This window comes from Nansenia antarctica, assembly GCF_963989245.1.
Source record: "Nansenia antarctica genome assembly, chromosome: 3".
NCBI classification, from domain to species: domain Eukaryota; kingdom Metazoa; phylum Chordata; class Actinopteri; order Argentiniformes; family Microstomatidae; genus Nansenia; species Nansenia antarctica.
The window spans coordinates 24,306,904-24,320,934 of NC_137688.1; the positions used below are offsets into that span (position 1 = coordinate 24,306,904).

The 14,031-nt window shown below is 45.0% G+C and overlaps 1 protein-coding gene across 1 annotated transcript in view; it reads right to left on the reverse strand.

The window, feature by feature from the left end:
- The window catches only part of sorbs2b (sorbin and SH3 domain containing 2b), a 43,091-nt gene that overhangs the window by 15,793 nt on the left and 13,267 nt on the right, over positions 1–14,031 (reverse strand). The window contains exons 5-13 of the mRNA XM_080527102.1: positions 10,094–10,406; positions 8,620–8,651; positions 6,971–7,091; positions 6,070–6,136; positions 5,031–5,078; positions 4,663–4,879; positions 4,375–4,489; positions 2,276–2,320; positions 251–300 (exon numbers count right to left, since the gene is read on the reverse strand). Coding sequence (XP_080383228.1) covers positions 251–300; positions 2,276–2,320; positions 4,375–4,489; positions 4,663–4,879; positions 5,031–5,078; positions 6,070–6,136; positions 6,971–7,091; positions 8,620–8,651; positions 10,094–10,406 — 1,008 coding nt within the window. The remainder of the gene's footprint in view (positions 1–250; positions 301–2,275; positions 2,321–4,374; positions 4,490–4,662; positions 4,880–5,030; positions 5,079–6,069; positions 6,137–6,970; positions 7,092–8,619; positions 8,652–10,093; positions 10,407–14,031) is intronic.

A 14,031-nucleotide genomic window follows, 5' to 3' on the forward strand; every position in this document is an offset into this window, starting at 1 on the left:
TTTTGGCCCAGGGAGAGGTTGCTAGGGGGTGGGTTGGAGTCGGTCCTGATTCATGGCTGAGTTGACAGCAGTCAAGGGCATGGCTATTCCAGCTGTCCCACTCAAGGCACACAGCTCCATATTTATACTGTGGGAAGGGGCTGCCTGACCAACAACACACCAAGTCAAGAATATTGGCCATTGACTTATTTACACAGACTTATTTGGTCAGAGAGAATGAAGAATGAGAATCGAGACTGTCCTGTCTTACCTTGACGGCCTGTCTGTGTGTCTGTCTGCAGCGTGGTGGTAGAAGGAGGTCTGAAAGACACCAAGAGCAAAAAGCGATGTGAGTCCCACAGTGAACAAAGACCAAAAACAACAAAACAAGAACTTCCCAGACAGCAACTGCGCACACATATTTTTGGTTTGGTTTTTACAAGCTTCACTGGACAATACCCCCCCCCCCCCCCCTCGTCAAATTGAACTTTGGATACAAGTCCATGAAACACCAATCCTTAGTGTTCCAATAGCTCCCGTTCCATTCCCTCCTTATATATAGTCCCTCTCTTGGTGTGAAGCCAAAGTGCCAGTACACTTACGAGAGTTTCAATGTCGAACAAGGCGGGGAAGTCCTTGAAGGCTTGGCTGAAATAGTTGATCATTGTGCTGTGTGTGGAGGCAGTAGCAGTAGCAGTAGTTCATCTGTAGCTAGTAGCTGCTTCTCCTCACGGGCAACGGAGAGACCCGGGTAAAAAAAAATTAACCCCACTTTTAAAAGTAGCCCCCGATGCTGGTGCCAGGAATGCAGCGTCATAGTGACAGATTGGTGCCTGGTCAACATAAATACGGCCCTAAGTGACAGCTACCTCGTAGGGATGGGCCTGCTCCGACCGGGAGACCCCACAGGATGATCTTAGAGAAGACGGTTTCGGTTTGGTTTTTACAACCCTCCCATTCCTGACAGTAGCTGCTATTGTCACGTGACACCCGAGCATGCAAGCCACGTCTGTTTTCAACCGCGTCATAAACTCCCCAGTTGTCATGTATCTCCTACGTTGTAAACCAGCAATTCCATTTAAAAGAAGCTCTTTTAGAGGTAACCCCATACTCTATCACGTAGTCATTACATATCTCGTAACATGATCCTTAAACATACTAGATGGTCAATATATATTTGGAGGCAATTTTCCACACTGCTATTAGTCTGCGTGTGTGACTACATAAGCTTGTGTTAGCCTGCTGAGTTAAAGTTCCCAGATCTCAGAAAAGGCTTCTCATTGAGGGAACATGGTTCTTCTCTGAACAAGCTGGGTTGCATGTGCAGTTAACCGCCACTGTAGTACTCTCACCCTTGTTGGCGACTTAAAAACATCCATTCATCCTTCATTCTGTCTCAACGAAATGACCATTCATTGTCAAACAAAAGTGGAGACTAAAGGTCTGCATGTGTCTTCTGATTGGATAGGCATATTGTTTGGCAGGCATATTGTTCGGCATAACATTCAGTTATGCAATAAAAACAATATTGTCTATAAGTAGAAGGTATCTATACGCTTTATCAAAAGCTATGCAGCACTCTAAAAATGCATATTGGCATTAGCTGTTGTCCTCAACAACAGATTAGCACGTTGAACAACTGTAGTGTGGCAATGACATGGCATGAAACTATATGCAAATGAACATAAAAAACAAAACAATCAATGGATGAGTGTTAATGGATGAGTGTCAATCGGCTTAGAAGGAACCAATCAGTACTACCCTGATGGGCAGCTTGAGTGCCCATTGGGTGAGACTCGTGTAGGGGGGTGGCAGGGTTCCCACACCTTCTGAAACATCAAATTCAAGCACCTTCAAGGACTTTCAAGACTCAATTCCCTCAAATTCAAGGACCCAACACGGCATAGTTTGAGACAGACCTAGATGAGAATTTATATAATAGGAACTATCCGCTTACAGACAACAATTAAAAAGAGAGGCTTGAATGTGTGAACACTAGATGGTCTCTTGGCTTCTCTACCACAGCACAGCAAAACAATATATTGTGAAATATGTGTCAAGTTAAGCTATACAGAGACTTATTTACTAGCTGACGAGCTAAGTAAATTTCTTTTTAATATACAGTATATATATTTTTTAAATTGAGAGAGAGAAAGAGAGACAGGAATTCAAGCACTTTAAATGACTATTTTCCAAAACTTTTAAGACCATGATTTTTTTTTTCTCAAATTCACAAACTTTCAAGGATTTCAAGGACCCGTGGGAGCCCTGGGGTAGACTGTGGCATGGTGTTTACCTGGGGAGAACTCTCTGGATTATAATCCAGGCTTTTTTTAGGTGGCTGCCATCCGGGGCAGAGGTGAGGACGAGGTGGAGATGATGATGAGGAGGAGGAAGAGGAGGAGGAGGAAGAGGAGGAGGAAGAAGAGGCAGGGGCATCATGAGATGAAGCATGTAAAGAGAATGTCTAGAATAACCATACTATGGTTAAAGAGCCAGGGACCTGAGAAGTGCAGGTGCTCGTTTACAGACTTGTACACACTCACACACGGCGGGATTAAGGTGCTCACGTGCACAAAGGTACTACCTTGAACACACTCTCTTATGCACTAACATGCAATAGATAGATAAACACCTGTGAATGAATGCCCATACTGTATATGAACAAACACAGCATCAAGCACAGCAAAAACCACAAGCAGGAGGGTGATCTATCAGTATCTAGCAGTAAACTAGAGCACTAAAACATGCATGATCAATCCATCTTGGGGGGTATTCCATCACGGGAGACATATCAAAAAAGTCCAGACTTATTTTGTCTCGTGAGACTTACCAAAAATAAACCTGGATTTTCCTTTAGCAATGTTGATGGAATACCCCCCAGAAAGTGCAATATCTTTGTGATGATGTCTGCATTGGTGTGACAAAAACAGCTATGTGAGGCACATCCAAAGAGTAGCGTCATCACACACACACTCACACTTTGGTGCTAACCCACAAGAGCATTGCAAACGTGCATTCCACACCTGCAAAACACAACTGCGACTCCTACACTACTAATAGCGAGGTAAAAACAATCAAGCGCATTCAAATACAACAAGGCAAACCACACCGCAAGGACTGTGACTCTAGAATGCTGGGTGATGTGGGCAGAAGGTTTGAACCAAAATAAAATGGCAGACAACATGGCTGCCTACTGTTGTGTTACTGTATGGTGTCAACTGCTGTTTATGTCTTGCCCATTCCAACCAGTTATTTCAAGGAGTCTCTATGGTGGTTGGACCGTCCTCTCAGCCACCACTGTGATGTGCTAACACACTCATCTAACTACCGACTGTGAACATGCCGCTAACACGTCCATCCCACTGGGGCACACACACACACACACACACACACACACACACACACACTGAGCAGCACATTCCCTTGGCATGCCAAACAACAACAGGCTGCAGTCCTGGCAGCCAGAGCCAGGGGGCGCTGTGTACACTAGCAGCAACCTCACCCTGAGAGGGAGTGTCACACTGCACAGGAATCTCACTTACCGGACGTCCGGACTCCAACTCAGCAAAGAACTTATACCACGGCTCCTCCTCTAAATCTATCTCAGCTGTGTTTGAGAGACTAGTCTGGATGGAGGGGTGGACAGACAGACAGCAGGAGAGAGGGAGGAAGGGAGGAGAGGAGAATGAAGACAGACCGAGGTTGAGGTGCAGCTCCATGACAAATAGCAGAGTGATGAAAATGGAAAAAAACTGAAAAGAAATTGCAAATAAAAGTAATGCAGGCCCATCGTACTGTAGTAGGGACTTCATGCTAAAGCATAATAGTGCAATGCATTTGACTCGCCATTGTGTTCAAATAATGTCCCTAAATGTTAAAATAAAATAAAATAAAATGTTATTTTAACCCAAAGCACTAGTAGTAAATAGTCAATTTACTAGTAGTAAATAAAAACCACCAGCAGAGGGCGGTAGGTCACCAAAAGAGCGCAGTCCCAGAGCCAGCGTGACAGATCATTTACATGCAGCGGTGCTCATTGGAAAGTCTGGTCGTATCATCTCCGCCTTGAGGAAAAGCACTAACACAGACACTATTGCTGCAGTGGCATTAACTCTAAGCCTCTCCAGCAAGCCGTGAGGTAATAGCTCTCCTGAGAGAGGTAAACAATCCACAGCAAACACCCAGTGGTAACTGACTCGCCACGGAGATTAATGTTGCGTTATAATGAAAACTCCTCTTCCACGTAAGTGCCTGTGTACAGACTGTGTGCAGTTCAGGGAGCTCAACTCAATGAGAAACCTGCATGGTCGGCTTCAACAGCATAGTTACAAGGGATCCGTATCCGCAATGGTAAAAGCATCATGCAACTGTGAGCAATGGAGGCACCCTGACCTGTCTCTCCTGCTCCAGAATGGAGGACTTCCCAGGTTCATAGTCAAAGATGCTCTTGGGTTCCGCGCGGTATCTCCGGGTATCCACCTTCCTGTCAGGAGGCTCCCATTCATTTCTTGGGAAAACAAGATAGTAAATACATTTGTACATACCTGTACATATGCATATACTGTATATATTATACATCTGTTACATACAGTACATATATAAACAATTATTGATTAGGCACACCTTGCTTTGACTTCAAAACGTACTTAAAAACCATAAAGTCAATAGTTGTGGTCTTACGGGTCTGTGGTGCTCCTGTCCCTGTCTCTCTCGCGCTCCCTGTCTTGGTCCCGGGCTGACATGGGGGCGGCGGGGGGTGTTGGGAGCACTGGCGAGGGACTTGGGTTTCGGAGTATGTGTGACGTGCCGTTGTCTGAGACACTCTTGGTGATGGGCCGGTAGGTGTGGCTCTTGGGAGGGGGGTGGGCCTGGGGTGACTTGGCTGGCTGATGGTTATCTGTCAGGACAAAAAGGATGACCCCCCAGGGCACGTCAATCGACTACAACCAACAGAAGCAGATCCACATCCAACAGATCCACAATGTGGGCATGAATTCACCAGTCAAATTTATATCCAAATAAAATGAACATTTTACAACATCTCTTACCGGTATTCACTGCATAGGCAGTGTTAAAGGCCTCCGTATGTTCATATTCTGTGAGAAACGCCAGAGAATGATGATCAGTGCACTGCACCCTTTATTTCAGGAAATATCATACCTCCGTATTTGTTATTTGTCAGATGATTACAGTTAAAGATAATGATAACACTTCATACAAAGTACAATATATAATGAACATTGCATTTTTGCATTTCTTTTAACCATAATGAAGAGTCACTGGCCCTGCCCATAGCGAGTCTGACCACACACAACATGAATAATTGAAAGTGCTACCAATTCACTGTGTGCAGGTGTTAGCTAGATAATTAGACAATAGCATGCATTCGGTTCTCTGTCATTCCTGTCAATACTGTGTCACCTCTTGACCTATATAATCCCCATGGGGTCACTGGTTGTAGGAACTGCACCGTCAGATCCCAGTAATGAATGACAGGTCTGTAATTCACAGACTGCTGAGCCAAGCTACTCTATTGTTAATCTGCGGCAGTCCCCCACCCACCTCCAAATACACGCACACACACATACACATACACACACACGCGCACGCGCACGCACACGCACATGCACACGCACACGCACACACACACACACACACACACACACACACACACACACACACACACACACTGATTTGCATTGCAGCATGTCGGAGAGAGTGACTAATGATTGAGAGCTCAGCCATTGAATTGTGTGTGCCAGCCAACCTGTGCTCAGTGGCACCCAAAAGGACTGGCACTTTCTAAACCAACAGTCAACTGCTCCATCTGGAAAATCAAATGCACTTTTGAATCCGCAGTGTGGCAATCTGTTATGTGAAATGAACTGAATTCAGCCGTAGTATTTTGTAAGCACATACTGATCTGGGACTATTCATAGTGTCCAGTACTGTGGGAATTTAGAATGGTCAGTGGAGAGCATCCAATGATCTCCTGAGCAGATGGAGCGAATATTATCTAAACAGACGGACAACAGATGGACAGATGCAGATGGATAGATATAGATATGGATATACATTTTCTCTTACCTGGTTTATGGACCACATGGATCTGCTTGAACATGTGCTTATACCAATCCTTTGGCCTGTCTACAGTCTTTGAACAACAACAAAAACAATTTAAATAGTTATATAAAGACACTGCACAATTGGACAAAAATACAACAAAATAACAATGAGAAAACACACTATGTACATGTACAGTTCTAATGATACAGAGGTTAAACAGTGACATGTATTGTGATTGACAGTATTATGATGACCATATAAGGAAACACGTTCAGTTGTATTGCGGTAGTCTGTACACAAACATGCAAAGTTCAACTGAGTTCAAAAGAGTGAATGTCCGTAGACTGGCCAACAAGGTTAACCTCAGTTGGCCTGCTCTTTCCCAGGGCTAAAATAAAACACACTGCCTCCAAAATTCAATCTTTTCCCAGAATACAACGGTCAGGGGTGACCAGGCCCAGACAGGCCAGCATTGATTGGAGATTAGCTCCATAATCACAATCTCAGACACAGGCATTTCCCAGCACGAAAAAAGCAGTGAACCCAACATCAACCCCTATTACTGTATGCTAATTTCTGTGGTGGCGAAGAATGAAAAATACGCTCATACTGTATTCTTGAACTATACAGTATGCTTCCAGAGGAACCCCTTTGAGATTACGATGCACAAAGAAATCATGAAGCTCCCAGTTTGTCTAGTCTAGAAGGATGAATTTCAATTTCATGGTCTAGTCTAAACCAATCTGCTTTGTACAGTACATAGCCTACAGTATACCCATAAGACTGATTATTCATAATACCCATTATTCATACTCAATATTCAGTCTGAATGGTATGACCACGCAGTAGGCCTATGACATGACATCTGCCTTCTACAGACCCATACATTCTTATCTCATAGGTCAGTGCTCAGTCCACTCACGGTTCTGATGGCGATGGGGATGCCAGACTCATCCACAGGTCCTATGCCAGTGTAGTGGGGGGCTCTACCCTCGGTTGCTGGTCTCCCCTGGCCCAGGGCTGGGCTGGTGGGGGCTGTGCGGCTGGTACGGGTACGGGGGTAGACTGGCGAAGAGGCCTCCTGGTTTCTAGACTCTGTGTGTGTGTGTGAGGGTGTGTGTGTGGTGTGGGGGGTTGGGGGGGGAGGGGGGAGAGAGGTAGGGTGAGTATGGAATACATCCCTCCACATAAGCAACACGTTACAACTCAGTTTGGGTCACCTCAACCTAGAACAGGCTTCCTCACTCCGGACCAGCCTACTGTACCTTGCTGAAGGCCAGAAGACCTCACTGGAGGAATAGCTACGTCACTGTAGACAAGGCTACTCCAATTCCAGGACAGACAACTGCACCTAACTCTGGGCCAGGCCGTCTCACCATAGGCCAGGCTTGCTTTGTGTTTAGCTAACATACTAATATACACATATTTGATTCTCTTGTCCAGCTCAGACTACGGTACCTCACTGTGGATACAAGCCAGCAATTCATATTCAAATACTATATATCACAGACAGATTGGATTAGGGTGTCAGTGAGGCAGGTTGTTCAACATAAACAACTGTCTGGTGAACAAAACACAGATGATTGGTGGGTTTTCCTGTTTGTGTGTGGAGGATGTCTTGTTTACCAGACAGAAAAGGCCGCCTTGTTTCTATTCTAAGATAATAAGAGACTCATCTTCTTCTTCTAAGACAATAGCAATGCACGCACGCCAGCAGCCATGGTAATCCCTGCGTGTCATGGCTCCTTTGCCCCCGCCGCCCCCCCCCCCGCAGAATACTCCCTCCTCCAGATAAGCGCTTTAATCCGCGTCACTTGGCTAGTGGGATTACAGTACAGAGATCACTGAATGCAGATGGGGCGCACACCCCCCCCCGTGTGGTGCGCACGCACGCACGCACGCACACACACACACACACACACACACACACGCACGCACACACACACACACACACACACACACACACACACATGTAAACACACGCACACACACACAACTCAATGAGCCATGAGCTCCCTCTGCTCCTTTTCTCTCTCCCTCCCCACCCTCTCTCTTCCTCTCTCCCTCCCCACCCTCTCTCTTCCTCTCTCCCTCTCTCCCACCCCACCCTCTCTCTTCCTCTCTCCCTCCCCTCCCTCTCTCTTCCTCTGACACGCGCCGCAGCTCTGAGGAGCCAGAGCGAGAGCGCGGCAGTGATTTCTCTCTAATTAGAGCTGTATTAGTACTTGGCAGGGCTAGCCCAGCTGACACACTGTGTTAGCCAGGAGAGTGAGTGAGTGAGAGGCTGGAGTCTCTAACGCCTGCAGTGACAGACGACACTGCACCCAAGACTCATAGCGGCTACTGGAACTGTTAGCCCTGCTGCTATGGTGGCGTGTGTATGTTTGTGTTTGTGTACGTGTGTGTGTGTTTGTGTGAGAGAGGGAGAGAGAGTAAGGTATGTGTATGCAGGCAGACATGGCTGTATGCTAAATGTTCATGTTTGTGTTAGCCTGTATGTATAAGTAATCCACCGCTTTACAGTGTGTCTGCACTGTCACTCTCTGTGTGATTAAGATGAGCAGTACTCACCAGAACTCCTGCTCTGCTGAGCCAGGCCCAGGCTGGGGGAGGACGAGAGGGGGTAGGACAGGCTGGGACTGAGGCAGGGAGGAGAGGGGTAAGACATGGGGGAGAATGGCCTCTGGAGGTGACTGTAAGAGCTGACAGGAACGCCTCCGTTCCCATTCAACGTCATATGGTTCTATGGGGACGGGACAGAGAGAAATAAAGATATGTCAGGGACCATGCACAACGTGTCTTGCACCACAGTTAGCTACATAGCTAATAAACGTCTCTAAATACACGCTATGTTACGCTATATTCTCTTAATATACACAATGTATATTGTGTATATTATATTAACTTCATAAGGCACACTGATCTACGGTTATTGAAAAGACTGAAAGAATTGAAAACAATTCCATTTTAATCCGTTTTCGAAGGTTAAGGAGTCAAGGAGAGAAAATCTGGGACAGACGATCTAACTGTGAGGTTATTCTCAGGTCAAATATACTGTGGATTAAGAGAAGGACGAGATTAAAACTGAACCCAAACTGAACACAAACACTGCGGATAGAGGATAGAATCACCGCCCACGGACATTCAGTTAAGAGTTCTTCCAAAGGTGAGGTGTTAATTGGGGCAGGATTAAAGCACACGTTCAGGGTAGATGGATTAGATAGGTAGATGGACCAAGGATTAGGTGTTAGGAGTGGTGTGTGTGTGTGTGTGTGGACAACATTGTTTCGTTGTGCTGATCTTGTTATCCATCAAATATTTGTATCTGTGTTAATTTAGAAAGAGAAAAGCGAAAATGAGGGCATAGGCAAAAACATGACATACTAGTGTACAGTAATATGAACTCATAGCTATTTTTTGTGCAGGCAAGACGTTGTGTTATCACAACATCATTGATTGATAACAAAGGGAGAGGCTGTGGAGCAAAAGAACATGAGTGGTTAACCCAAGAGAGAGCATACAGAACGTCAGACAAGACATGAGGAAAGGATGAAAAAATCAGGTGTAGTGCTGAGGCACAAATATGTACATTTCAAGCCTGCAAACTGCGACACTTTAAATAATTGTGCAATAACACTATGTGCAATATGACAACCCTAGTCGTCTATCTGTACAGTATAGTATAGTGGATAGTGTACATAGCCTTTATTTATGTAAACCAGCTCCTTCCCTTCTTGTGTTTTTTTAAAGTGTTTTTTTTCTTTCCTAACACCAGGGGAGCCACCCCTCCTAAATTTCGTTGTTTGGTACCTGTACTGTAGCAATGACAATAAAGACCATTCATTCATTCATTCATTCATTCATTCATAGGTAAGACAAAAGTGACATGTATGGGAACTGATTAGGCGTTGGTCAGGGTCAGGTCAGGTGAAGGGACAGGGTATCGCGGCCTGGGTTTAGGGTCTGAACAGAGTCTGAGAACTGATCTGAGGGGCAGAAGGAGATGAGGTGGGGCGAGCTCAGGGGGACAGCGTAGCGTAGTTACTTGAGCAAAGGTGGAGTAGTAGTCGGCGGTGCAACGGGTGGTGGCAGTGGTGGTTAGGGTGGTGGTGTCGTCAGCGGTTGTGCCCGACAAGGTGGGTGAGGGCGTCTCGGAGCTCTCGGTGGCATACAGCAGGGTACAGATCTGCAGCTCCTCCAGGACGGCGGTGGAGGAGTCGCTGTAGGAGTAATGGCTGAGGGCTGATGCTGCGCCGCTCTGTCTGGGCTCCGGGGAGAGGGGGAAGGGTGGGGAGGGGGCCTGGGCAGTTAGGGGGGCCGACCAGAAGACTGGGGCGTTGGGTGAGATGTGACGGGGCCTGTTTAGGGAAGACCGTGAGGTTGGTGGTGTCAATTCAGGGGACGTCTGCCTGTGTGCCGCTGGGACTTCAAGCTAGAGTGAACGTGGAGAGAAGAGTTAAGAAGTGAGACGCAGCGCTTCCACACATAGACAAAACTCTGCCTCCTAGAGTGAGATGGTGGGTAAGAGAGGAAATGGGAGTGTTAAGATGTGTGAGTGAAGCTTAGAACCATGGACCTGACCTGAGAGAGGGAAAAAGGGTGTTAGTGTCTCGCTGTGCCTCTGAGCTGGTTTGAGCACCGGTCAAATATACAAGATCATGACAGAGAGATTATAATATTGTACATTTCGTTTTTCGTCCCATTTAAGAAAGACGATAATGACACATCCACTCACGGACATCAAAGAGACAGAGAGAATACATCAAGTCTCAAAAGCAAACCGTTTGAATAAATTTATTGTTATTAGAAGTGAGTGTTAATACAATTAGCAACGTTAGCATAATAAAACCCGCTGAGTGCTCCTTTTTAGAAATGAGTTGGTTCTTTAAAACCTGGAAACGATTACGCACTAGAGATTAGTGAAGTGTCAGCTGCTGTTGGTATATTACATGGATATGGCGGGCGAGAGTGTTACTGAGAGGGCGGTGGGGTTGGTTAAGCACAGTAGTCAGAACTGGAGAAGGTTTATACCACATGTTGGTCTGCAGGGGGCCAGAGCAGGTGGGGGGTCATCCCTGTGTCCGGAGGTCCCGCCTGGGATGGCTCTGCTGAGGGGAGAGGGGGCTGATGGAGGATTGGGAGGGGTAGGATGACCATCAGGGGGCTTGGGGGGCGGATACGGATTGACAGGGTGGTTGTGTGTCTTCCTGGCTGGGGGATGGGGGGCTTCTCTCTCAGAACAGGCTCAGGGTAAGGGTGGGCATAGGGGTAGTGGTGAGGGAGTGCACCAAGGTGGTAAGGCGTCTCAGGAGCTTGTATGGGGGATAGTTTTTGGTTGGCCATACCAGAGTCCTGTAATTGACTTTGGGTGTACTGGGAGGAAACACTAGTGCTTCTGGGCATAGGTAACCTTGAGTCTATAGTGTTGGAGGTGAGAGAGGTGCACTCTGGGTAGTGCGAGTAAGAGGACATGTTCTCTTGAGGGTTGCACAGAGGGTTGTACAGTGAAGGGGAATAACTGCAGAGAGGATTCAGGTGAAAACTATGACTGCGAGGGGGTGGGGCCTTATCCAACCACAGCCAATCCAAAACATTGACAAAGAGAGAAAGACAACAACATATGCATGTATTAGAGATACTATATGGTATTACTATTAGAATAGTAATAAGACATAGAATACTTTGTCAGTGACAGTGACAGTCAAAGTCTACCCGTGATCATGTGTGTAAACTACAGAACATTCCTAAGTCAAAATCTTTTTCATTGCAGTAAACCCTTTTCTCTACAATCTGTCCCACGATGCACCTGTGCCCTTATATGGTGTTAAGTGGTCCGATCGAGTAAGTTGTCTCATAAACAAATACAAGCTCAGTTTAGCACCAGCTTTGACATGGTAAAAACCTCCCGTCAAAATACACAACAGCACCCAAATTGAGCATAACCTTTCCTTAAGGGCTCCCAAGAGCTTTCTGATAACCTTCTGGATAGTTCAAGCTTGGCAATGGAAAGATAAATAAGATCTTTGTTCGGATTAAATCCAATAACACAAGGCCAAGGAAGGGAGGATCTTATGGGTGATTCTCGTGGATTTAACTCTTCGCAGAGAACAGTCCATGAATGTGCTTGTTGGAGAAGCATTTACAGTAGCATGCATTCACAATATACAATTTGTGACGGCAGCTGGTGAAACCCGGGAACCGGGAACAAGTTGGCAACCAATCAAAATGTTCAGACAAAATGTAATACAAAACATTTAAATAAATGGTAATGTTGTTGATAATCAATTACACACTCGTTAGTAGGGTTGGGTACCAAAAACCGGTACCGGTATGGTACCGGTTACTTTACATTCGGTACCTACCGAACCGAATTGCAACGGAGATTTCGGTTCCTCGTTTCGGTTCCTCTCTCGCCCCCTGGTGTCCGAAATGGACGTTACATGCAACAGTCAACCGCACGTGACATCGCCTGTTTAAGTTCCACTCAGTTCACGTAATCGAGACTGAATCGCTCTCAACATGCGCGAGGCGACGCGGTTGCAAAACAGTTTTGTAATTGGTCAGAATTTAGCGGGAAATTTGGATTTAACAACGACACAATATTGGCAGGGGAAAAGAATTGGAGTCGATTGATTGATTGATTGAGAATGTTTATTTTGGTCCCCTATGCAATTCACAATACAGATATAAAAAAAAAATCATAACACCAGGACACACCAGGACCAAAAAGGTGTAGGCTGAAGCCGTGGCTTATTGCGCCTACCCTTGTTACATGTATGCATGTCCCCCCATGAATGCATAATCAAAACATTGAAACTTTTATAAACAAAATGTCACTTACGCATGTCAACAAAAAGTTCAAAAAATACCAAACAAAAACTATATTTAAACCTCTGTTTTATACTTGTTAATCATCTTATTTTTAAATACATTTTTTAATCCTTTTAGTGTACTACACATTTTCATTTCCTTTTCAAAAGTATTCCATAAATTAACTCCTTTAACTGTTATACATCTTTGTTTTGCATTTGTTCTAATCTTTGTTTTCATAAACATACATATTCCTCTGAGTTCGTAATTACTCTAACTTGAAATAGTCTCTGGATACAGTCTGGAAGCATCTTATTTTTTACTTTATACATTACTTGTGCCATTTTGAAGTCCACCAATTCTTTAAATTTGAGATCATAGGTGTTTATGAATAATTTGTTAGTTGGTTCTTGATAGGCAGCTCTGTTTATAATTCGTATAGCTCTTTTCTGTAGTAAATAAATTGGATTTGTGATTGTTTTGTATATGTTTCCCCACACTTCCACACAGTAAGTTATGTATGGAACCAGACCCAGGCTCAGGTCCGACGCCCAACTCAGCCTGAGGGTCCCACGTACCAACCTCAAGAGGAAGGGTGACCGTGCCTTTGCAGTGATAGCACCGACCCTGTGGAACGCGCTCCCTTCTGCCATCAAGTTTGCCCCCACTCTGGACTCCTTTAGAGCCAAGTTAAAAACCCACCTCTTCCAAAATGACATTCCCTAAATCTACTCCCTATTTGTTGTGAATTGTATGCCTGAGTTTTACTTTAAGTCGTCTGTGTCTGATTGCTCTCTGTGTTCCTTGTCTTTGTCTTTATCTGTTCCTTTACCCGGGCTGCGCCCCGGGCCGATGTAAAAGTTGGATGGGGGGCGCATTATAAATGAAATTAACATAACATAACATAACATAACTATTAGAGAACGGTACAATATGTGTAATGAATTTGGATTAAGTATGTCTTTCGTTTTATGCAGTATTGCAATAGACTTTGATATTTTTGTCTTTAAGTAGTGTATGTGTGTTTTCCAACATAGTTTGTGGTCTATAACAACTCCCAAAAATGTGTTTTCATAAACTCTTTCAATTTCAACATTATCTATCTTGATTTGTACTTGACTATTATTTTTTTCGATTTCCAAATATCATAAGTTTAGTTTTTTCTAAGTTCAA